Below are 23,965 nucleotides of genomic sequence, written 5' to 3'. Positions count from 1 at the left end.
AAAGCATTGTACTGATACATTATTTATCTATTCAAAATATATCATTCAATAAAACTTCACAGGTACAATCAATAACATACAAATAATATACATTTATTTAATTGAAATACACTGCAATTGTCTTCATTACAGACTTGTGTACTATTAACAGGCATTTAATCACAGTGTTTAGACCGGCCCTGATAGCACAGTAAAGTGTCCGCTTTGGGAACGGTAGATCCAGGGTCAATCCTGGGTCGAGTTACACCTGAGACCTTAAAAAAGATGAAGTTCTTGAAGGAGATAGTTCAACGACTGGCTGACCCGTATCAGTATTTATAATGGGGCATCTCAGTGAAGCAGCACTAGATAAAAGAACGATGGAAATCTGTCTGCAACAAGGAGGCATGTTACAAGCTCTAAGGATTCCTTTGTTGTCATATGACTGAAAAATGCTAAAATACAGTGTACTGTAGTTGTTTGGGAGTAAAAATAAATGAACAGCAACACTATCGACACAGTTGCATACACATCTGCATTGGACAAAGCTGGCAAAGTTTTATTGCTCAGTGTTATCCCTCTCTCTGTAACATTGTGTCAAGCTGTAAATAAATCTTCCTAACCACACCAATTCTTTCGTTGTTTTATATATAATGTTCTTAAGCTTGATAACTTTAAGAACTTTAGTAAAAATTGTTTTTTTTTTCCTTTTTCCATTGCAACAGGGCCCATAACTAAGTGTGGCAAATATATTAATTGTTAGTTAATCAAAGTAATTTCAATTAAATAGTAGAGCATTCCTGTCTCTACTTATACCATAACCACAAGCAACATGAACTGAGTCATCTAAGGCAATTACTGTTATTCTCTACATCTCAGTTTCTGTATTTCACTAATGTATTTTTTGGAGTCATAAAGTGTGTCAAATTCAGAATGTATTTTTCTGTCATGTGGTTTCAGCAACTTGTCCTTCAGATTCCCATTCTGAAGGTTTGACATCATAGTCTACCATCTCCTTGTCAATCACTCTCCACTTCCCAAGATAACCTATATCCACGACATTCTGGTGGAATTGATACCATGGAGTTTTAAGGTGGGAGCATTTTGCTTCAAATAGATTCAGTCTGGAGGGAAACGAGTCCAGCCACATCACAGAGAACACACCAAATGTCTGGTATTTCAGTTTACCATCTTTGTATGCCCAGCTGAGTTTCTGTACAAAGTGATCAGATTTGGGATTTCTCACCATGTCACTCACCAAAAGTAAATCATTAGCAGCACTTTTCAGTTTGATTTTGTAGCTCTGTTCATCTGGATTAGTCTTTAAAAACAGTCCTATGGTAGCAATACCAGTAAGATATATGGATGCCTTCACGGGTTTGTCCTTCATGTCCTGCACAGTCTCCACAGCCACAGATTTGTAGTCAGACAAAACCATCAGAATGTACTGACCTGCAACATCAACATGACATTATTATCGCAAGCAAGACATGCAAAATCAAACATGCAAGTACTAAATCAGTACATGGTTTCACCTGATCACCACCTTCAGGTCAACAATACATAAGTAATCTTGGTATTGACTGAATCCTGCTTTTCTTTCAGATCCAACAAACCATACTTATTGCATTATCTGTTATTTGATGATGATGCTACCTTTCAGGTTATGATATAAGCTCCTGCTGTACTTTGTACAGGTGAGCTAAAAATGCAGTAATGACCAACAGCATGTTTACAGCGTTTGTGAACATGATGATGAACAGTTAGAATGAAACCTTAATTGAAGTAAACTGACAAGGGGCTTGATTTCACTGGTGTATTAAAATTCGTCAACTATCACAATCTCGTTACCACTCTGGTTTTATACTGTATGTTGTAGTCTCCTATATTTTACCACGAAATAATCACTGATGGTCGAATGATCGATATTGCCGATCGTCACAAGATAACCCGAGACCATAAATCCAAGCGTAAGAGAAATAAATTATTAATAAATATAATTAATAAAGTATTCGCATTACATCCCTACCGATTCTCTCCAACCGACCCCCTTTCAATTTGTCTGGCATTTTTGGTCGAAAGCTTTGAACTTGACGCCAGGAAAATCGCCGAGCCACAGACGACGCCATATTGTTCGCCAACTTATCTCCCTTTGGAGAGTGGTACAAAGGGGAGGTAAGCGATAGCAGTTTGTGAAAATGTCGGAGAAACCAACACTGGCTGACGTGGAGGATGGCACTACAGATGTAAGAATAACTCTTGTGCTCTGCAATGTCACCCTGAGACAAATTTTAGCCATGAAAGAGACTGTCTTTTAAACGTGTGTGCATTGTCTTTGTAGGTTAACTCATCTATTTTGGGATTGAAACTAATGACTCAGAGTTAACACTACAACAATGAGGTATTACTCAATGACTAGTTTACGATGTCCACAGTAAAAGCCGCATTTATGTGTGAAAACATAAATTTACAGTTAGCAGATCACATTTTTCTCCCTTGAATTTTACGTGTAACCGAATTATAGTAATACAAGGCAAGGTGTTCTGAAATAATGTAGATATCCAAATTTGATTGCAAGATAATCAAACTGCCTGAAGTCACAGAAGTGAATTAGCCCAACATCTTAAGTTTTACCCTCAGTTTTAAAGATGGAGGTTGCGTGACCAAGAGGTTAGCGTGCTAGCGCAGCAAAATGACCCAGGAACCTTTCACCAATGCGGTCTCTGTGAGCCCACGTCCATCTTGTGCTGGCTTCCTCTCCAACCTCGTACGTAGGAAGGTCTGACAGCAACCTGCAGATGATGATGGGTTCCCCGGGCTCTGCTAAATTTCTCTCACCATAATGCTGGTCAATGTCTTTCTAAAGTATTGTTGAGCATGGTGTAAAACACCAGTCAAGTATATTGTAAATAAAGAAATAAACTTTAAAGAATCTGTTAGTTATCCATAGTTTCAGTGCAAGAACAATTTACCTTGAACTTCATCAATACACACCACAATGTCATTAAAAGTTTAGTTGTGATCTTATCGTTACTCTTAACTTGCTACATATGTATTTCTTACACATTATAGGAACACAGTAAGATGGTAGATGAACTGGCATTTCAAGGTGAGTGTATATTATATCTGGTTGTACTGTACACATATTGTTATCATATGTCTCAATTTATGCTGAATCACTGAACCCATTCTTGTAGTACCCTTTAACCTGACAGTGACTATTTAGAATGTACTAAGTTCGAGTCCAGCTCGATGGGCAATCTTTATAGTAGTTTGTTTACTTGGAGCTGCATAAATATAATGTAGTTTGAGTGTATCCAGAAATGCTATGGAGTGTGTGCTGAAGGCATCCGAAGTACACATGCAAGGAAATGCCTTCATACATATATTCAGACAAAAAGGTTTGCTCAAGAAAGAGCTCTTCTTGTCTTTATGTTAACACAGCTGTGTTAGATAATTATTTATCAATCTGTATCATTATATGTGACTTAAATATATCTGTTGCAACTCACATTAGGAAAACCCTAGTGAACTTGGGTGTTGCTGGATTACTCTGGGTGTGGAACTCCACAAAAACTGAACACCAGGTTGTAATGATCACTGGACATGATGATTTGTTTGTTTTTTTTTAATGTCACAAGCTACACTACAAGAATGTTTTAAAGATATAACAGATCATGGACCATTTTGTTGAATTATACGCTCATATAATGACAAAGTGAGTGCACAGATAAATGCATTAAAATTTGCTCTTTGTTTCAATAATAAATGAAGGATAGAATGGATTTATAACCATTGTTGTGCCTAAATTACAGACATACCTCATGACTTGGAAGCAGATGGAGGGGAGTTGAAAGGCAAGTCTCAAACACACACCTTCACAGACTTTCCTCACAATGCAGGTTCAGATGATGAGGAGGGGGACAAAGTGGAAGTAAGTTGCTTTTATGGGAGATATTCACCTATGCTCATTTATCTTGAACTAATTCAACAAGTTCAAGTTATTAGTGCAGTTTATAATGCAAAACAGTTTTTTGTTGCAAAAAGGATGTCAAATTTTACTTCGACATGTTTGAAGACAGTGGAGCCCAAGTGGCCAATTTTGTAATGAGATGGGAGGTAGAGGTAATGCGAATGTTAGTGATTCAGTGATTTTAGGCCAGCTTTTTCTATACTATGCATGTACACTGCATATGGATTTAGTATCTCTTATGGTATCAGTGTATTTATGAACTCTTACATCTGTTGTCTTCAGTTACTTGAGGGTGAAAAGAAACCACCATCATTCTGGAGTTTTGACTACTACCAAGAGTTCTTTGATGTTGACACCAGAGAAGTTCTGCACAGGATCTTAGGTTCCATGCTCCCTCTACCTAAAAGAAACTTTCTCAGATCCAAAATTCGACCAAATCCGGATCTATATGGTAAATATATAGATTAATGGTCTAAGGTGGGCTACAAGTCTGATGTTTATCCTGCAAATACAAAAGACGTGTTGCAACTACATTCAGATGGTAAATCGTCCCCTTGTCGTTCAGGCTGATTATCAACCTGCTCGCCGTGAAAGATCATCTGAGGATTGACACGTGGGTTTCCCTGGTGTTCACTTGAAGTTGTTATGTGCATATAACAGGTGTAGTCCATGAAATAGGCCAGCTAAAAAAATATTAGTTTCTATCCATGGACGTACTGTGTGTATGCCTTTGTAAATACACACACTGGTATATGGGATAATGTTTCTCCTGTCAGACGATCCGATTTATAAGAAGTGGTTTTTGGAACGAGATTTGTCTTACGAGTACTATTGTGAATATATGATTGGGCCCTCAACTGATAATTGCATGTAGGTGCTTGTGCGACAGTGTAAGTTTACGATATGCTGACACCGATCACTTGACACATTGAATTGGAAAACAAACAGAAGCATTATTTTATGTGGTTAAATCATGTTCTCTGTAGCTTTACACAGACAAAAAAACAATCCTAGAAATCAAACTTCTGACCTCATGCGCAAGTTGAATTGGACGCCATGCATGTTACCTCTAGGCCATGGGACACAACACCCTGAAAGTGATAAATTATTATGTTGCAAGGCCTTAGTAAATATTTGATTATTTTTTATTTAAAAAAAAATATATGATTGTGTGAACCAACATGGTACGTTGGAATAATTTACAACAGCCTAAGTTGATATAATATACACAAATAGTTTTGGTTCATGTAATCGTATTTTTAATATGATAGGAATTCCCCTACAAAAAGGCCTTAAGCTGGCAAGATCCGGTTTTGACCTTACTTTTGTCTTTTGAGAAAGCCAAAAGTATGATTCAGTTCTTAACAAGTAAAGTACTTGTACTTTGGGGTTCAGTAAGTTTTTCCTGTTTTTCTGCAATGAAAAGGGCACTTCACTTCTGCACCTCAAGGGATTGATTTTCCGTCTTGTAGCGAAAGATCATCTTCTAAAGGACTGAGGGGTCTTATCATAATTAGTGATGATCTCTTGCAAGGATGTACATCACAGACAGGCAATCTGGAATTGAGATCCAAGAGTTTATATTAAACCAACATTCATTTTAACCAGTTGTCAGATTTTTACTTTGTCATTTGGTATCATCAAAAATTTGTGTTCTCTGTGTCTTATTAATATTTTACTAGACGATAAAATTGATGAAATGATGAAATATTTAATCAGTACATTACTGCATATTTTTGCAGGAAATGTTGTAAACATGACCTACCAAATTGAAAATTTACTGTAATTATGATATAATGCAAGATACATGTATGTCCTAAGATTTTTCATGTATAATGTGAACATGGACCCATTTAAGCTGCTAGTATTTTGGTTTTGTCTGCCTTTCCCTTGCCAGGTCCATTCTGGATTTGTGCTACTCTTGTCTTCACCACGGCCATTGCTGGCAATCTGTCTAATTACTTACAAACAGCAGGCAAGGGTTACCATTGGAATTATGAATTCAACAAAGGTAAGCTTTGCCAGTCTCATCATCTTCCAGTTAGAAATCTGTCATACCTGGAATAAATGAATGATTGCTAAGCTATGATTGAATAGATGCTTGTAGGAAAAAATCCTCAAAACTATACAATGGCAATTTTACAAAATGAGAATTACATCGTTCATTTAAATAATTATGGGCTTTACTTTGTAGATACAGGAAATACACCTGCATGCTTCTTTTATCCAATAAACATGTAAACATGATTCTATACATGTTACATCATTATGAAGGCCCTTTGTGTTGAAGGTAAAGTAATGAACAGATGCAGTAAATTTTATGCTTTTATAACATCAGTTTTTGGGGTCTAGTGATGCCAAATTATTAATCATTGTCATCAGATAGGTTGTTTCAAGGTGCATTCAACAATTGCGTTGTATAGCTTTATGATTCGAATGTAGAGGCCTAGCAGTCTGTGTGAATTAAGGAGAAAAAACTGATTTAATGTCTGTGACATAGGGCATACTTCGTGTCAGTGTTTTCTTTAAACTTGTTCACCCTCCTTAAAATCAGAGGCTTGTGCAGAATGTATAAAAATGTACATCAACTATGGGAAGGACATCTTTTGGTGACTGCAGACTGTTACAAAATATGAAGATTGTTTTTATTATTTACACCCTAGACACTCATGGCCATCTCTTTTTCTTCAGTCACAATTGCTGCCACAGCTATTTACTGCTACTGGTGGCTCATACCAACGGCCTTGTTCGGGGTGTTGTGGTGGCGTGGTAGCCAAGCAGGTTACAGCTTCTTGGAGATTATCTGTGTATATGGGTATTCATTGGCCATTTACATCCCCATTTCGGTAAGTCTATCGGGACTGCTTAGCAGCCAAAACAATGATCTGTTACACATTTCTTCAGGTTTTTTCTGAGCTGGAAATAAGAGCTTTCTCTGCTCTTTTCAGTAGCTCTTAAAATAACCTAAATCTTACCCACGGATGAAATTTTAGGTCATTCATAGTAACCCAAGTTTTTTTTTTTGCTGATCATTTTCGCTAATGTAAAAGTACCCTTGTAATCAATTATTAAAGTACATAAAATAAGATGTCCTCATTTTACACATGCATATGTTGAAGAATTGTGGTATCTCTTCAAAGTACATGTTCATTGTAGTATTATTGATGGGTTGAAGTTGTTAAAGGAAATTGCACATCAAGTCTGGAAATTTTAAAGTTGTTGCAAGACATGATGGCAAATCTTTCAGCTATTCACATGATTTAAAAAAGTTGCAATGTTATTTGGTTGACAGTTTGTACCCGAAGAGTGGCACCCTGTCAAAAGCACTATTTAGTGCAGGACATGGTCTTTGTCCTTCTACCTATTCTTGGCTAGCTCATGTCTTGACTGATCATTCTCTGTGTGTTTTTGTGTGCAGATCCTGTGGGTGATCCATGTTCCTGTGCTTCAGTGGATATTGGTGATAGTGGGCACGTGTCTCTCTGGGGGTGTCCTCCTCCTCACCTTCTGGCCTGCTGTACGGGAAGACAACAAAAAGGTAAACCTCGGTCTCTCTCTCACTGGATTCTTGTATTCTGTCTCTACCATAGAGGTTCAAAGGAGAGTTTCAGAGTAAAATTTGATTGATAGCTACCAGGCACATCAGAAAAGATTTCTGTGACCGTTTATCACTGCTTTACCCCTCTTTCTAAATAATAAAGGTTACATTTTTATTTTTTTCTTGAAAAGAATCTTTATACTCAGATAGGTATACACAGTGTTCGTTTTGGCATTCATTTGATACCATTTAATAGCATGGATATTTAATGGTTCAGATAACATGTAAACTGTTACATAATAGTCCAACATGCACAAATGTATGTGGTAAAATAAAATACAGTATTTGTGAACATAATTGTGTTTCAGGTGGCTGTGGGAATTATGATTGGGATTTTTATTATTCATGCTTTGCTGGCTGCTGGCTTTCTGGTTAGTCTTTCTTTTTCTTAATACATAGAAGAATCTGTAAAGGCCCCTGTTGAAGAGTTTGAGAATTCATGACTGTAAATAAGAAAAAGACAGTGATTATAACAAGTTCTATTAAATACTAACTAGTATACATTTATATCATCTGTGAGATAAATGTGATCAACTTCACAGTTTTGGAAAGTTATAAATGGAGCAGCCATTGTAGATCAAATGGTTCACACTTGTGTGCCTGATTTATTGTTTGTTAAAGGCCACCACTTATCATTGACCAATATGGTGTGTATATGAGTATATCATGTGGAAAAGTTTGTCAGTAACTTTCCAAAGGTTGGTGGTTTATCCCAGGCCCTCCATTCTTCTCTAACTTGACTGTCGTCATATAAGTGAAGAATTCTGGAGCATTGAATAAAACAACAGTCAAATAAATAAATTAAATACATGATTCATGTGTAGCTACCATAATTCCTCAACCTTCTCTCATATGAAAGGGCAATTTTGAGTGCAATTTATGCACATTTTTAATTTCATTTTGGAGACAAAACCACATTGGTGGGATTTCAGGGCTTCACAAAAGTATATTTTATTAGTCTACACCCAGTATTGCCTTCAGAATATGCTTGAAAAAAGTTCTTGCCTTTGAAAAGTTTGAAGAATTAGTATTTAAAAAAATAATTATTATTGCTTCTATTTTGACAAGCAACAAAAAAAGAAGAAAAAAAAACAATACAGTATTTTTGAACTATAGACATGCAAAATTCTTCAGCTTCCTTGTCTTTTCTATAAAATAAATCTATCTTTTTTCAGTTTTATTTCTTCCAAGTGTCCTCCATGAAAGGGGGTGCAGTAACAGTTGGTACCAATATATCATCTGTTGTCACCATGGCACCCTCAAAACTTCATAACAATGCCCAGGATGAGGAACATACCCAATCAACTAAAACTGCATCTGAGAAAGATAGAGCCATGTCCAAGGCCAATGCCCAGGATACATCGGCCAAAGTTAAAAAGAAGTCTGCCAGTTCAGACAGTGTAAATTCCAAACCCTTGCTAAAGTCATCAAATAGACAAATGCTTAAAAGCTGAGAGTGTTTCTTTCTTTATGATCGCATTTTTGATATGTGAACATTGACTTGCTCAGAAGTAAATGTATAATTATGTCTGGCATAGTGGGTGGTGATTTTCTTTTATTTATGTGTATTCTGGACTTAAACAACATATATATATATACATGCTTAAAACTGAATTGGGCAAGGACTGCATATACATGTACTTCAGTTGAACACTCACTAGCTCAGCTGGTACTTTTTGTTGGGTTTTTTGTTCTCAAGGCCTGGTGGAATTCTCTACCAATATAACTGCCATATTATCCATGTAAAGTGAAAATTCATCAGCATGGCACGAAACATTACAACGGTCTTTAACACTTTCTATACATGGGTCTCTAAAGAAGTATTGAAAATGAAAAAGTATGGCACAGCAGTTTGAAGCCACTTTATAACTGAGAATTTCAGGCAACCTTAAGAGAGGCAGGCGTAAATGAAATGTTCACATCCAAATTGGGTGTGGTTTCTTTACGACATTGGTATTGTGAGACCAAGAAAATTTAACTTCGGGTGAAGACTGTGATGAGCACATGAATCATCTACAAAAACATTGTTTTGTACGAAGAACTTTTGTTAAAAATTAATGCAGCCAGATTAAGGTGCACTACTTATAATCATGTACTTGTAATCTATTTATGTTTTTTTTTTGATGTAATTTAATGCTGCATACATGTGTATATATTTATCAGCGTGCATATACATTCTTAAGCGTACCAAGTTTCTAACGCTAGTGATGTACAGGAATACAATTGTACTAATCTTCCCAGATGAATCGTGTAAACAATTTTGGAAACCACATTTTTCCTACTGTGTATCTGAATGCTATTTGCACATTTGAGTAGTTCAAGCATTTGTACTGTGGTACAAAGCTGATCTTGTTTTTTTTTTTTTTTTGTTGAAGTATAATCTTTGTAAATCAAATCATATTGACTTCTTTTGCCAGCATGTATGCTTTATAGCCATGTATAACTAACCTTAACTAACTTTCTTTGTAGATCTGATCTGTACTTTTTAAAGAAATTGGAAACTAATTTACTAGACAAGCTGAACAATTCCAAAAGCCATGCCATTACTTTATCAATCATAGTTTCATGTGCAAAAATTTTATTATTGCATGTATTTTGTTCAGAGGGAAGTCTTTTTTTTTTTTTTGTTGGCCCATGTTTCCTAACCTTTAAGGAAATTTTGTCACTGTAAGTACATTAAGTTTTGATTTAAATTTAATTTTGTTTTTCAGTGAATGTTGCATGTTAGGACTTAACTCATAGTAGCATGTACAAAATTGTGTCATATATATATGTATAATGTAAAGATCCCATGAGGAAATATTTATATCTATTGTTTTGTTATTAGGCGCTGACTTTTATTTTGTAACATATGAACAAGGTTTATACAATGTATATTGATGGGCCTTACACAGGATGTGTTATTAAGAATGATTAAATAAATGGCAATGTCATCAGATGTGATTGGACTAATGTGTTTACTTATTCTGTACAGTAAGATGAATTTATTACCCTGCCCATTATTGTTCACCATATAGTCCTGTGACCAGGAGGGGGTTCAGGCCAAAAAGAGTTTCACCTTTTATTATGCTCCATTTACATCTGTTTATACCTTATTTCTTCTAAAATTTGGGACACCTGATCTTTCATGTTAGCCAATAAATATGTAATTCTAGAAGAAATATCGAGTTTCTTTTTTCTCACACGGTTAGACCATCTAGTGAACAACTTACATGCACTCATATCTTTTACTTTTCCAATGGCAGTTAAAGAAATGTAATATTCTACTTTCAACACCACTACGTGTACCAAATTTTAGAAGAAGTAGGGTATATACTTTTATAGGCCTAAAAGTCTTCAGAGGTCATAAATCTGAGAACTTCCAGGGCTGCTTAGGCTCTAACTCTCAGGAATAATTTCTTTTAGCATTATTTTCTTAATGCGATGAATCAGTGAATGATTATGGCTTAACGCCACATCGGCAATATTTTAGCCATATCGAGTAGATGGTCATGCAATAGCTCCTTGTAGAAGGTGAATTACAACACTAACCTTTAGGCAGTAGTGCGGTTTCACTTGAGGCCGGTAATATGACGCCAGACATGCCACCTTGTAATCTTGTATAGGTTTTAATGTAGCTTTCAACATCAATTGTGTTGGTCATATCATAATGGTATCTCCATACAGCCGGTCAGTCACATTGCCAACATTTAGGTTATAGCGCTGCTTCACTGCAAAACTAATTTTTCCCACCCCACTCCAGGGCCTACTTTTACAAGACCATATAAATGTTAATGAATGACAAGATTTATATATTTGATTTGTGTCTTACGCCATAATCATCTGCAGATTGCTTGCAGACCTTCCCCGTACGGCAAGAAAGTCCGCATAAGCTGATATGAAACTACAATAAGTAAAATGTTTCAAAATGCCTTTTACAGGAACAATGATCCACAACATTTTGTGGAAGCAGATACTGTGCCAGTTTGACCATAACAAGCAATTATTTTTTGATTCAGTAAAAACACATGTATTCACTCTATTACATGTATATACAAAGTGGTTTTATTTTCTACATTCAAATAGATGAAATTCACATACAGCCGACATTAGTGTATGTAGGCAACACCTATCACTTACTTGCACATGGTGTGCGAAGTAGGGGTTTGTCACTCAAAAGCCAGCACCCTGAGGAAGTATAGACACTAACAAACTTGTATCAGTCTTTATTATCCCTCAAGTCTCTATCAGAACAGCAGAAGACGACCTTGGTTAAAGCATGATGAAACAGTTTTAGTCATCTAACAGCAACTACATTATGAAGATTATGTTTTTGATTTATATTTGTTTGCAACTAAAGTTAGTTATAGAATCTGCCCTTGAACACTCTTCTGCACCTAAAATTTTGAAAGACACTATTGGACTATCAACACCACAAAGCAGTACCCTATTCCTTCTAAAATTTCGGACACCTGGTCTGCTCATTTCAGCCAATATATATATATATATAAATTCTAGCAGGAATACTGAGGTTCTTTTTTCTGACATGGTTTATAAACCATCTAATGAATAACAATCATCTTTACTTTTCCAAAAGGCTGGTAAAGAAATGTAATATTCTACTTTCACCACTACTAATATCTGTCCTAAATTTTATGAGTAAAGTGGGGGTTTGTCCCAAATTTTAGAAGAATTAGGGTAGTTAAAAGCAAAATGGCTGAAAAACTCTAATACGCAGGAAATAATGATTTGACCTGCCACGGACTAGAATTTGTAGAAGTGGAACAAGATTCAAATCCAGAGGTCCATGTAGAAGAGAACATATTGCTAAAACAATTATCGAAATTCTACTGACACTTGAACAGGTGGATTTGTATTATCAAAACCTGTGAATGTTATTTGATTTGAGCTGAGAAGTGGACATAACTCTATATGGGCAATCACAGGGACCTAAAATTGCATTAAACCTCTGACCAGTTGTCATGACAATATAATTTTGAAGAGCTGAATCCAGAACTTTGGCTATTCAGAGGTTAGACAATGTTCTTTATTTACTACACATGTAGGTCTGTCTGTTAAGGACTTATTATAAAATGCAGTGTGTGTAGTATTCCCTAAGTTGCAAGTATCTTATTATCTTCAGCAGTTTGATTTAAGATACTCATGCAAAGCACATAGCAACAGCATAATATACTTATGATATAATCCATTAACAAAGGAGCTGTACATATGTTGACAATTAATCTTGCCATTCTTCCAAAAGGTCATAATCTTGCAGTTTCAAATGACTGGTCCCAGTTTGCACTTGCCCTCTCCAGACATCAATAAATTATGTGGTATAAATTTAGCTCTTCATGTAATTTTAATCATTTGTCAAGTCGGCATATGGGATTGTCATACACCATCTGAAGGTTAACCTTGGGTCCAATTAGGTCTCGGATATTGTCTATGCCATATTTGATCATTGTGGGCCTGGAAGAGAAAAAAAAAAAGGGACAGAGACTGATTAACTCTTGTGATATGTTCCATAAACAACTACTTGACTATATTTCTATTTTGACTGTTTTTTTACAAGCATCTGTACGAAAATTTCCTAGGTTTAGTGTTATATGGATAAAGATATAGAAAAAAACATGTGGCAAAGTCAATTTAACTAATGCAACAACAACATGTGACAACTGGTACTCTGTTTCATGTACAGCAACTCATGCATTTCTATAATTACTGCTTTTAATAAATAAAGTGGCTATACAAAAAATTTGCAACTTTCACAAGACAAGATTTACCTTTCTAATGAAAGACCCCAGGCAATGACAGAAACATCTTCTGGTAATCCCATAGGTAAGAGCATTTCTGGTCGGAAAACGCCTGAGTTTCCAATCTCCACCCACTTTTTAAGACCTGAGGAAAAACAAGACGATGCATGAAGATTCAGTTACTCAAATTGTTTCACACTATGATATAGTGCACTACATACATAAGCTTGATTGGGAAATATGGTTTGTGGACCTCACCCATACATACATGTACACATATCAGCATCCTCTACAAAGCCCAGAATATGAATATTGTAAAAAGATTATCTGAAACCACTGAAAGCCTAGGAGTGGCAAATATAGATGTACCTACAGGCCATTTTCCTACAGACATGAAGGTGTTGTCTAAATAACTTGAAAGTAAATACAAAACTCTGCTTGACAGCGACAGAAGACCAAATCTACACTTCGTTGACTGTTCACAATTTAAGTACATGTATGATGTGGAAATTGTTCTGTTTTCAACCATAGCATCACTTTCAGTTAATATCAGGCATATATCTCTTAACATTTGTCTGTTTTTATGCATTTCCCCATGCCTTTCAATGTTATCCTTCTCTGCCATTGTTTCCTAGCTACTCCAGCAGGCAGGTGCAAACATTTCATATTTCACCTACTGATATCAGAAGGAAGATTCTTGATGCATCATAGAATATTAGAATAAAACCCTGACTTGTTTATCGCACTTTTTCAAATTCAGGATTTCATTTTCAGATACACCCTGTATACCTTTAATATTATACTCGCACGTCATTGTACTCAGCACTGAATGTCACGTGACTGCACACTGTACCATTGACATAAAATGAAGACACATACATGTAGAACTGAAATAAAACATTGGATATAATTCTACATCAAACATTAATTTACAGGAACAATTTATATTGTGACCATTTTTCTTCCAAAACCCCACATATCTATTCTACCAACATTTTGTTTCAACATGTAAGTTGACAATAATTGTGATGGTACTGAACAAACCATGTCAATATTAAAAAACATAAGGTGAGGGTGTACATTAGATATATATTCCTTAATTAAGGTAAACACTGGTATTAAATAACATAGATGAATGACAAATAGTCTACCCTTGTGGAAGCTGAAAATCTCCATGCTTGGTTCTGTGTAGGGGTTATATGCTGGTTTGAAACGTAGCTGTGTTATACCTGGGGGAAGTAAAAAACAAAATGTCAAAAATACAGTGCTATATCGCATATTACTTATAGTGCTATTCATGCTTTGCTTTATATAATTATGTATTTTGAAGGATAGTGTATGGAAAAGACATACAAAAAACATGGCTGAGTGAATTAAAGTAGTGGAGCAACAAGAACATGACAATTTGTAACAAAGCTTTAATGTTTTGACATTTTGGTCTTTTAAATGCAAGTTATAATTCAAGGGGTTTAATTAGAGAACTGAACATGGTTCCAAGGAGTACATCTTGAATGGCAATCAGCTGAAAACGTACTTCAGAATCTGAAAGAATCTGAGTTTGCTGCCTTAAAGGGAATCTTAATTAAGTTTGTCATGCATGTACCTAGCTTCTTGAAGAATTCATATATGATGCCCATTAGGTCCCCCAGTGTAAGGCCATAATCAGCTACAACTCCCTCAATCTGGTGAAATTCTGCTAAATGGGTAGCATCTAGCGTCTCATTTCGGAACACTCGATCAATGGAGAAATATTTCACAGGTGTGAATTTTTTCTACAAGTTAAAATAAAGTTAATCCATCAAACAATGTTGACAACATAATCATTTATATCTTCTTAGCTGGTATTTGTTTAATCAATATGTATTGTGGATACCTAGACTACAAATTCCTTAAGAACACATGCTCATTCAAATATAAGAACAGAACCCTCTATCTTCCAACCAAACCATTGTCCCACAATTACATTTTAGTTTAAACAGCTTCACTTTCTCTTCAGGTAAACATCGCCATTGTTTTTGCACTCCAAAGCCAGTTTGTTCCTAGTAACTTTCAGTTTCAATACCTTAAAGGAGAAGAAAATTTAAATATCAATCAAATACCATTGAAAAGAGTATGCGTTTCCTTGCAGGTGCATGCCCTAAAAAAACATTCTAATATGTACCTCAAGTTCATAAATTATAAATAAAGGCAGCGTCAAAATCCATGGGCGTCTCCATTTTGCCTTAGAACTAGTCCTGAAGTCTTCTGTGTTACGAGGAGAATTGCCGTTGGAAACTGCCGAAGTGCAATTCGTACATTTCCGGTAGAACTCTTCTTCCCAGAAAGTAGCGAACAGTCCAGTTCGTTTTCCGCTTGACGATCGGAAAACCGGAATGTTGGACGTACGTTTCGAGTTTACACAAGCAAGTCGGCAGTTTTAATGATTCTCAATGACTGAGGGGCAGCACACCCCCAGCATAAATTACAGGGTGTTAAAGATGGAAGACGCAATGGACTCAACGATTTATGCCAGCTTTGATGTTTTCACGCTTTACATCTATGGCAAGAAAAATCACAAAATTATGCAGCAAGCACCACCAGATAGAAAAAAATGTACTCTTTTCAGCCTATAGTGTCATGTTTTTAAGTTTTCTTCTCCTTTACCACATAGAGGCATCACAGGGAACACCTCAAAACTTACTTTGATTATACATCAGGGATTTTCAGAATTCCCCCTCCCATGGATCAAAATATTGTACACCTAGCTAGGTTTTAGTTATTCTTAAGATTCTCTCAACTTAGATCTTAGAATGTTTTGGGGATAAAACCACAGCAAATATTCGAACATACTGGCATTCCACAACTACAAGCAATTCATCTTTATATTTACCTGTTGTGCTAATTTTATACAGCATTCTAGCACTGACAGCTGTGGTGTGAGTTCGCAATATGTTTTTCTGAGCTTCTTCTATTTTCCAGTCGTATTTGTACCTGAAACAATTAGTATAACCCATCAAAGACAGACGAAAGACAAGTACATTTTTATTGTATTTAAGGCCAGAGAAAGGTCAAGCAGTGAGAGATCAGCCCAGAGACTTACTTTGACACGAACACCTCTTGCAATTTAGGTTATGTGACATCTTTATTTTGTCAAAGAGCCAGTCCTACCCCTGAGATCCATATCCTCCTTCAGAATGTGTCTTCTTCACCCTCTCTAAGTAATCTTTAGGGAAATCATGTGCATTGGCTGGGTCTGGAAAAAATAGGAACAAAATTGATCTAAAAGTGTAAGACCAATTAAAACATTACCAATTATCTCATTTGTAAATCCAAGTTACAGATCGAAGAAGATTTCAATTTAAACCTCACTGGTTTAAGGTTTTAATTTGTGTTACATATTTTTAAACCACTGACAACCAGCAACACAGCAGTACCTGATATGAAGAAGGTGTCGTGAGCATCTCTGGCTGGATGTTGTTGTGGCTGGAAGAGGGAATCAAAGTTCCAGAAGCTGCATTCAATGAAGTTATTTGTTGGCATTTCCGCAAACCTGCAAAGATTTTAGAGTGAATATTGGAGAACAAATTTTAAGATCTGTATCACAGATATTTGCACCCAACATGATAAATGAAGTCATATTTGCATTTAAGTTAAACCAAATATTCTGTCTGTGAATTGCCATTAGTTTCTTGTCACCCTGAAATGCCATAAATACCTAGAAACCACTGGGAATTTACGCCAGCTTTTTATCTTCAAATGTTTAATATTTTATAGATCTACCTTTCTGAAAGTCAATAATAAAGCAATTTTCATAATTAGAAAGATTAATGGCCTAACATAAGCAATGAACTTTCTTAAACCACAGAGCTTACTATCTGGATTCCAGCTATCACTGGTTTTGTTTATGAATTATCACTTTAATTCTTACCCCATTTCTAAAAAAATCTGTCTGTACTGAGCACGCACTTTGAGCAACGGGTGCAGATGTCCTGATGGTGGCATGATTCCTAGAGCTTTAAAGTTGTATGGTTTGAAAGTTTTCTTCTTCCATGATCCACTGTTAAGTGAAAAAGCAACAAACTATAAACCTTACTAGATGAACAATATCTTATTCACATGTTAAATTTATACATGTACAGTAAATCACATAGAGTTTAGCTGATAATTTTAAAAAGTGTATCCCATATTTCCTATTGTCTTGTTGCTGATTCTTGGTTGTTGGACACAGCTGGGGGTCCGCGGGGGCCTGAGGAGGGTGTTCACAGGACTGTACATTCCTGTGACAAGACCTGTAAACGTGTTCACGCTTCACTGAACATGCAACTGTTAGCTCTAGTAGAATCGCTACGAATCGCTACTGCCAGAAGTCGTCTTGCCAAAGCGCTTCAGTAAGCAACAAAATGTTAGCACAAGTATTATCTCTACATATCTTCTACCAGAATGCAGGTTTCACGTATGGTCTGCAAGAGAATGTCATGCCACAACAAGGCGGATTGAGGTTAGACACTGAACCGGTAACAAACAGGCCTACATTGATAAGCTTGCAGGTCTTTCAAAACATCACCGAACAATGAATATGTGTCTAAAGTAAATAAATACCTGTGTGCACTTTAGAAGCTAATTTACAAATACAAATACAACACTTCACTGTTCAGATTTACCGCGATTAGGTCCAGCTTTACAGGTTTGCCCTTACTGGAATAAGAAAATCCATTTTCACACAGTTAGCTTGAATCAGAACTCATGATCACACCTTACCAGTGTAGGCCTTGATGACCTAACAATAGCACTGATTATATGGAAATTATAGAGGAGTAGGCGCCAAACTATAACCTGTTGAGTATTCAGATATAAACAGCTGAGTTGTATTGATATCATGGCTAATCCCAGCCTTTCACACAGCTCTGGGGTTAGTTTTTGAAGTTTCAACATACTTCAGGAGACCCATCAATCACAGCAGAGACCCAAATTGGACCACCTGCTGCTTCGGAAAATGTTTTTAATTCTACTTGCTGTAAATGGGTTACGACTGTTGTGTAAATCACTGCAATGCATGACTACATGGCTTTACTGAAATGGTTTAGTAGTAAAGTCGTCACGGAAATTACTGTAAATGCATTTCACTGGGCACCTGGCTATATGTAAATTAATGTACTGCTAGTCTATACAGCGGGAGATTTCAAAATTGTGAATATTCCAAGGGACGGGTCAGTGAAAATAAATGCACATAATTGGTTGGTGTTGAAATTGGTAAGATGTCAGTTACCTGTAGACATTTACACGAACGTGATTCTAAGTTCTCACTCCTGTGCATGGCAATGGGCTGTCACAACAATGCGAGAAGGAGGTTAGAACATACGGTTATATCTAGTTTCAGAAACTTTGCCGAAATGTGTTTTCTGTGTTGAAATGAAGATACCCTATTTGATAAGGCGGGAAAATAGAACTCTTCTGAAATGGAAGAGAGTTTCGATTGTAATGAAACAACACACGACTTTAAATCTATTTTGCAAGAGATTTATGCCTGATATTTATCAGTCAGGCCTATATTGCTGAAATACCTTTGTATGCCGATTTGTTAAATTTATTTACAGGGCTGTGATCAGACAATAATGCTATCATCGGGCAACTCCCACCTGAACAATTAAGCTTTTGACCATTAAATTCAGGCCAGCAAGTGTAACCCACAAATTCAGCCTAACCTGAGAAGTACTACGTCAAGTAGCATGTTAAGCGTGGACATTTTTGGAATATACAGGTTTATTCACTTTAATTCATGAGCAAAAACAAAGCTGTGACTGGTTGGGAAATCACCCCCAAGTCAGACTATGTGGAAGTAACTGACGGGGGATGGGGGAAATTTTATATCATCTTCCGCAAGTTATTTCACAAAACAAAATTTCGACGACCGGTAGACCATATGACACTGTTACGCACAACCAGCAACATTTCAACGAGAGTCTAGATTTACTAGTGGGTGTATAAACACTTGTCTCCCAGTCCATGCCTGGGGAGTTTGCCCCATGTGGCGAGGGCCAGCAGCCAGACCGCAGTGGGGTTACTGCACAGCTGAGGCTGATCATTCTCCCCTGTCATCTCCTCCGGCAACTCAAATCAGCCAAACTTCACGGCGAGAAAATTTCGGCTAATCTCTATGTGATTTACGGTACCATAATAGTATTGTACAAGAAATATGAAAACAGTGAACAGCAAATGTTTACAATGCAAAGAACTAGTCCCTTGGACAATACAATTTTATATAACTTTGAACACTGAAATCACAACCCCAAAAATCAGGTTATAAAACAACGCATTGACTCAGTCTCTAACAGTAATTGCAAATAGAGCTTTACATTGTACATTTGTGCTAAAGCTCACTGTTTAAGATGTAACAAGCAACTACATGGCAGCTTTTTGTTTATTTATTTATCTGATTGGTGTTTTATGCCGTACTCAAGAATATTTCGCTTATACTACGGCGGCCAACATTATGGTGGGAGGAAACCGAGCCGAGCTACAACCATACGCAGGTTGCTCCAAAACCTTCCCTTGTACAGCCAGAGAAAAAGCCAGCATGAGCTCGACTTGAGCTTACAGCGACCGCTTAGACGAGAGGCTCCTGGGCTAACCCTCTGCAGTTATTTGCCTAATAATTCTATTGATAAAGCTGTCCCCAACTTGTTAAAATGTCGAGCCAGAAGATATATCGATCTATTTCTTTTGTTGACCTTGCAAAGTTATCAGCACAATGCCTTCCTTCATTATGTATTTTACTACAATAAAGACAAAGGCAAGAACCTGAAAGTGGCTCTTCAAATGAATCACTCTTTAATGGAAATGAAATCAGTAGTTTTCAAAAATGTCAGCTAAAGCAAAACAAAAGATGAAGAAACTCACTTGGCCATCATTTCAGCTGTTAGATCAGCCTCTAGTTTTTCAATATCCAAGGTGAAGCCTTCACCTTTAGTGACATAGAAGCTGTTGACTTTCCTACAATAAAGAAAAGAGCATACCTATAAACATCAGCAAAATATCAAACATTAGGAATAAAAACTCTGAACACAAACTTCACAAGCAGATACTTGTTAGTAAATAATTTACAACTGGGAAAATAATATTGTAAAGCTAACCTTGAAAAGTCAGGTACATTTCCCACTGGTTGTAACATTTGGACTATGACATTATGTTTTTATCTAAGAGCATCAGTCAATATAATTCCTGATTAGCTTCAACTTGTATAAATTGGTTTTTACAATGACGCTGATCTGGTGGCTGGCCATTTACATGAAATTAACAGGCAATAAGAAAACACTCACACAGACGTGATGAGTTTACGTTTCTTAAATTCAGCTTTTTGAGCATCTGTTATCCCATCAAGATTGAGGCTGCGGATCTTTTCCAGACACTCCTTCACGCTATCTTGTATTGACTCCACCTGGAAAGACAAATATCAGAATTACAATGTGAACACTCTAGACAGGTAACTATGATATGACAAAGTAATGTGTGGAAAAAACATTTAACTCTCCAAGTGTTAACATTGGTTAAGGGCCACAGTGAAAGCAAAAGCTTCATCTGTCATGGCATGAAACAAACAATAACTCTTTACCCAAGATTCTCTACTGCTGACACATTATGTTTTGAATGCTCAACCAAACATGTTATTAACAGTGTGGAACTCTAATTACCCATACCAGCATCTTTAACCTAACTTCTGAAACTTACCAGTAAAAATACTAAATTGTTACTTGTTTCAATTTGACAATATGTAGATTACCTTCCGGAATACCCTGGGTCCGCCCTCAGCTTTCTTGTCCATTCGAATCCATCCAGCTGACATGGCTTTACTAAATCCTATTTTAGCGTTGGGTACAGAACTCTGAAAACAGATGGGTAGTGTTCAAACACCACAATTATGTTGCTGTTTCAAACCTTGCACCTTTAATATATGGAACAAAAAAATTACCTTACATGTTGTACACTGGGGTTAAATAAACCGCTCATTCATGTTAAGAACATGTGCGATCTTCATTTGTGCTGCATGAATTAACACATTCTCATCTTGACCATATATTGCAATCTCATAATCTGATTAAGCTGAAATCCACAACAACCCAACTGAAATCAGCGCTATCTGGCAATTGTAATAAACATTATATTAACATTTAAATTAGTGTCTAATTGTCACATTCTGGGTAGAAATGAATGAATGAATGATTACGGCTTAATCCCACACGGCAATATTTCAGCCATATAGTTTCGACTGAGGAGAAATGAGCACAAATAATAAACCTTCAAAGTATTGTAGCCCACTGCAATTCTTCAACCGTTTTGCATGTTCGCAAGGATTTTATTCAAGCATATTCTGAAGGCATTATTCTTCTGAAGCCCTGAAACTGGACAGTCCAACCTGTAGTTTTGTCTTCAAAACCAAATTAAAAATATGCATAAATTGCACTAAAAGTTGCTCTTTATGGGAAAAGAATGAAGAATAAGGGTACGTCTATTACTGATTTACCAAAATCAATCAGCTGAAAAGAAGAGCGGCACACAGTGCCAGTGAGAGTAACTTATTTACCATGAGTTCACCCTGAAGCATCCCATCAGAGGGTATGGTGTTGAACACAATTGCTTCATGGCTGCCATTATCTACCACAGATTTCCCTTCATCTGTTAGCTGCCATTGGTTACTACTCTTCTGCTCCACAGACACAATCTACTCAGCAAAGAAACAAGAGTACAAGTAGTCTTAGAGGTATATTTGTGTACATATGTATGCTTAAGGTTTTAAGTCGTACTTGACAATTTTTCAATCATATCGACATGTGGGACACATTTACTGAGTCTTGAATACATTTGTTCTACAAATAACTTTTCCATTGCTTGATTTGACTGGATTATTACAGGGCATATATTTGAGTTAAACCTCACAGATCCTGAATGTAAAGTTATGCCTTTAACGTATGGCTGCAGATGATGCCCAGACTATATAATATTTCACATTCCATTACATCAACAAGCGTTTAAAAATAGAACTGACATACAGGTGAGCCTGCTCTACTGAATACTGCTATTATAAAGCGAACATAAATTGGCACTGGCATGAAAGGGCATTACATATACCACAAGCAATGCAGCTGTCACCTATGATTCTTGATAATAAAATGTCACAGAATGTGCTCATAAGAGTCATTTCAGCAACTGAAATGTGAAATTTATATAAAAAATATGTGTGTTCTATTTCATACAAAAAGAAATTACCTATTACTTTAGAAATCAACTAAACTTGTATAACTAGGTATTGTTGTCCTAATGCAGAGTGTGGTAACTCTTGTCGAGAAGTGCAGTTGTGAGAGATATGGAGAGAGACAGCCCCAAATATGTTGGATTGACAGTGAAGAACATTCCCCACAGTTCACAAGATATTAAATCTTCCCCAGCATAAATCGACATCAACTGTGTGGTCTCTGTAATTAACTAAGCTGAAACTTGCTGAAGCAAAAGGGTTCAAGACAATCTTATCTGTTCATGAAAAATAATCATTTTGGAGCCTATACCATAGCAGTTCGAGAGTTATAGAGATGGTGGCTGCAGTACAGTACACCTAGTTCAATTGAATTAAACATTGAGGTCTATTTTCAACAGTTTGTGATATTTATCTGCCTCAATGTTTAATCATTGAATTCAAAAACATGGTAGGTCCATTCCGCAAGGCACTTTGCGAAACGGAATGGGCAAGTTAATCCACTCTAAAACAGCAGAACACGCCAATTTCTGTTGAGGACTGAAGAGAAAATGATGCTTTCGATCACTCATACACCCTTTGGGTTCATCCAAAATCCGGACTGTCTCCAAGCCATGGGCAGAAAAAATGGATAACAAAGCAAATGGAACCTTTAGAATTAATTTTTCACACTTAATTTGACTCACCATGACAGCACAAAGTTATTTTGACCAGCGAGGAGGAAATATTTCTGTGGATTTCAACAACATTTTAACTCGGGAATAGATTTACACTTGCAGGAGTTGTAATAAAGATCCTATTCTCTCTAATGCACAGCGTGTGCCAATGGACATACCATGCTTTTGAATTCAACAATTAAATGCTGAAGCAGGTAAACATTAGAAATTGCTGGATATAGACCTTAACATTTAATTTATTTGAAATAAAGTATACCATTGTTTTATGTTTGTCAGTTTGTGTTATTGCCATTCTCCAAGATGGCCCAGAAGCAAGAAACCACATGAATTCCTTTTTAACAGACAGCATGACCGAAAAAAATGTCCTCGTGGTGTTCGTGGCATAGGTAAAGTGGTTATTATTAAATTAATGTCAGCGACAGTGTATTTGTTTGATTTGTAAAATTTTTAGCTTTTCAGATAGTGTGAATAATTCTGTAGAACTTGCGAGATGTATTCTTGTACAAACAGCGCTTAATGATGTGCCGAACATGGGCCATTTTCCTTGTGCTTCATCATGGGAAGTCAAACTTCCTGGCCGTCTTACAGAATGGACTATTTTTGGTCAGGTCATTCTAAGAACAGGTTAGTTAATTTGTAGGAACATGTGGCCAACATCGATTTATGCTAAGAAGATTTAATCTGAATGTAAACAGCGATAAATGTTCCTTACCGTCGATCTGACATATATGGGTCTGTTTCTCTCCATAACTCTTGAGTCTTGCAAGTGTATTGCTCAAT

General features: G+C 36.4%; 3 protein-coding genes across 3 annotated transcripts; 1 reads left to right on the top strand and 2 right to left on the bottom strand.

Moving 5' to 3' along the window:
• Positions 1-925: 925 nt before the first annotated feature.
• LOC135470295 (mitochondrial import inner membrane translocase subunit Tim29-like) lies at positions 926-2,105 on the bottom strand. The gene is made up of 2 exons (XM_064749147.1): positions 2,009-2,105; positions 926-1,431 (listed from the first exon to the last, which is right to left on the bottom strand). The coding sequence occupies exons 1-2, from the start codon at positions 2,046-2,048 to the stop codon at positions 926-928; spliced, it is 546 nt and encodes a 181-aa protein (XP_064605217.1). The 5' UTR covers positions 2,049-2,105.
• Positions 2,106-2,185: 80 nt separating this feature from the next.
• LOC135470579 (protein YIPF1-like) lies at positions 2,186-10,863 on the top strand. Its single transcript, XM_064749603.1, has 9 exons — positions 2,186-2,225; positions 3,052-3,088; positions 3,795-3,913; positions 4,235-4,403; positions 5,850-5,963; positions 6,644-6,798; positions 7,371-7,490; positions 7,859-7,921; positions 8,726-10,863. The coding sequence occupies exons 2-9, from the start codon at positions 3,064-3,066 to the stop codon at positions 9,002-9,004; spliced, it is 1,044 nt and encodes a 347-aa protein (XP_064605673.1). The 5' UTR covers positions 2,186-2,225; positions 3,052-3,063; the 3' UTR covers positions 9,005-10,863.
• Positions 10,864-11,456: 593 nt separating this feature from the next.
• LOC135470267 (phenylalanine--tRNA ligase alpha subunit-like) lies at positions 11,457-23,959 on the bottom strand. Its single transcript, XM_064749100.1, is given in 14 exon segments — positions 11,457-13,001; positions 13,316-13,430; positions 14,437-14,514; positions 14,889-15,057; positions 16,155-16,169; positions 16,171-16,255; positions 16,433-16,517; positions 16,699-16,814; positions 17,193-17,321; positions 20,162-20,254; positions 20,581-20,699; positions 21,042-21,143; positions 21,843-21,980; positions 23,898-23,959. Coding segments are annotated over 14 exon segments (1,386 nt in total). The 5' UTR covers positions 23,934-23,959; the 3' UTR covers positions 11,457-12,895.
• Positions 23,960-23,965: the final 6 nt, after the last annotated feature.

The sequence above is a fragment of the Liolophura sinensis genome, chromosome 7 (genome assembly GCF_032854445.1).
Source record: "Liolophura sinensis isolate JHLJ2023 chromosome 7, CUHK_Ljap_v2, whole genome shotgun sequence".
NCBI classification, from domain to species: domain Eukaryota; kingdom Metazoa; phylum Mollusca; class Polyplacophora; order Chitonida; family Chitonidae; genus Liolophura; species Liolophura sinensis.
The sequence above is the reverse complement of the archived record's forward strand: the minus strand, read 5'-3'. Positions and strand labels throughout refer to the sequence as shown.

Excerpts from the sequence above, each read along its gene's own strand:
- LOC135470295 (XM_064749147.1), bottom strand. The coding sequence starts at position 2,048 with ATGCCAGACAAATTGAAAGGGGGTCGGTTGGAGAGAATCG. Across the intron at positions 1,432-2,008 it reads GGGTCGGTTGGAGAGAATCG|GTCAGTACATTCTGATGGTT; the intron begins GTAGGGATGTAA and ends TTGATGTTGCAG.
- LOC135470579 (XM_064749603.1), top strand. The coding sequence starts at position 3,064 with ATGGTAGATGAACTGGCATTTCAAG. Across the intron at positions 3,089-3,794 it reads AGATGAACTGGCATTTCAAG|ACATACCTCATGACTTGGAA; the intron begins GTGAGTGTATAT and ends CCTAAATTACAG. Across the intron at positions 5,964-6,643 it reads GAATTATGAATTCAACAAAG|TCACAATTGCTGCCACAGCT; the intron begins GTAAGCTTTGCC and ends CTTTTTCTTCAG.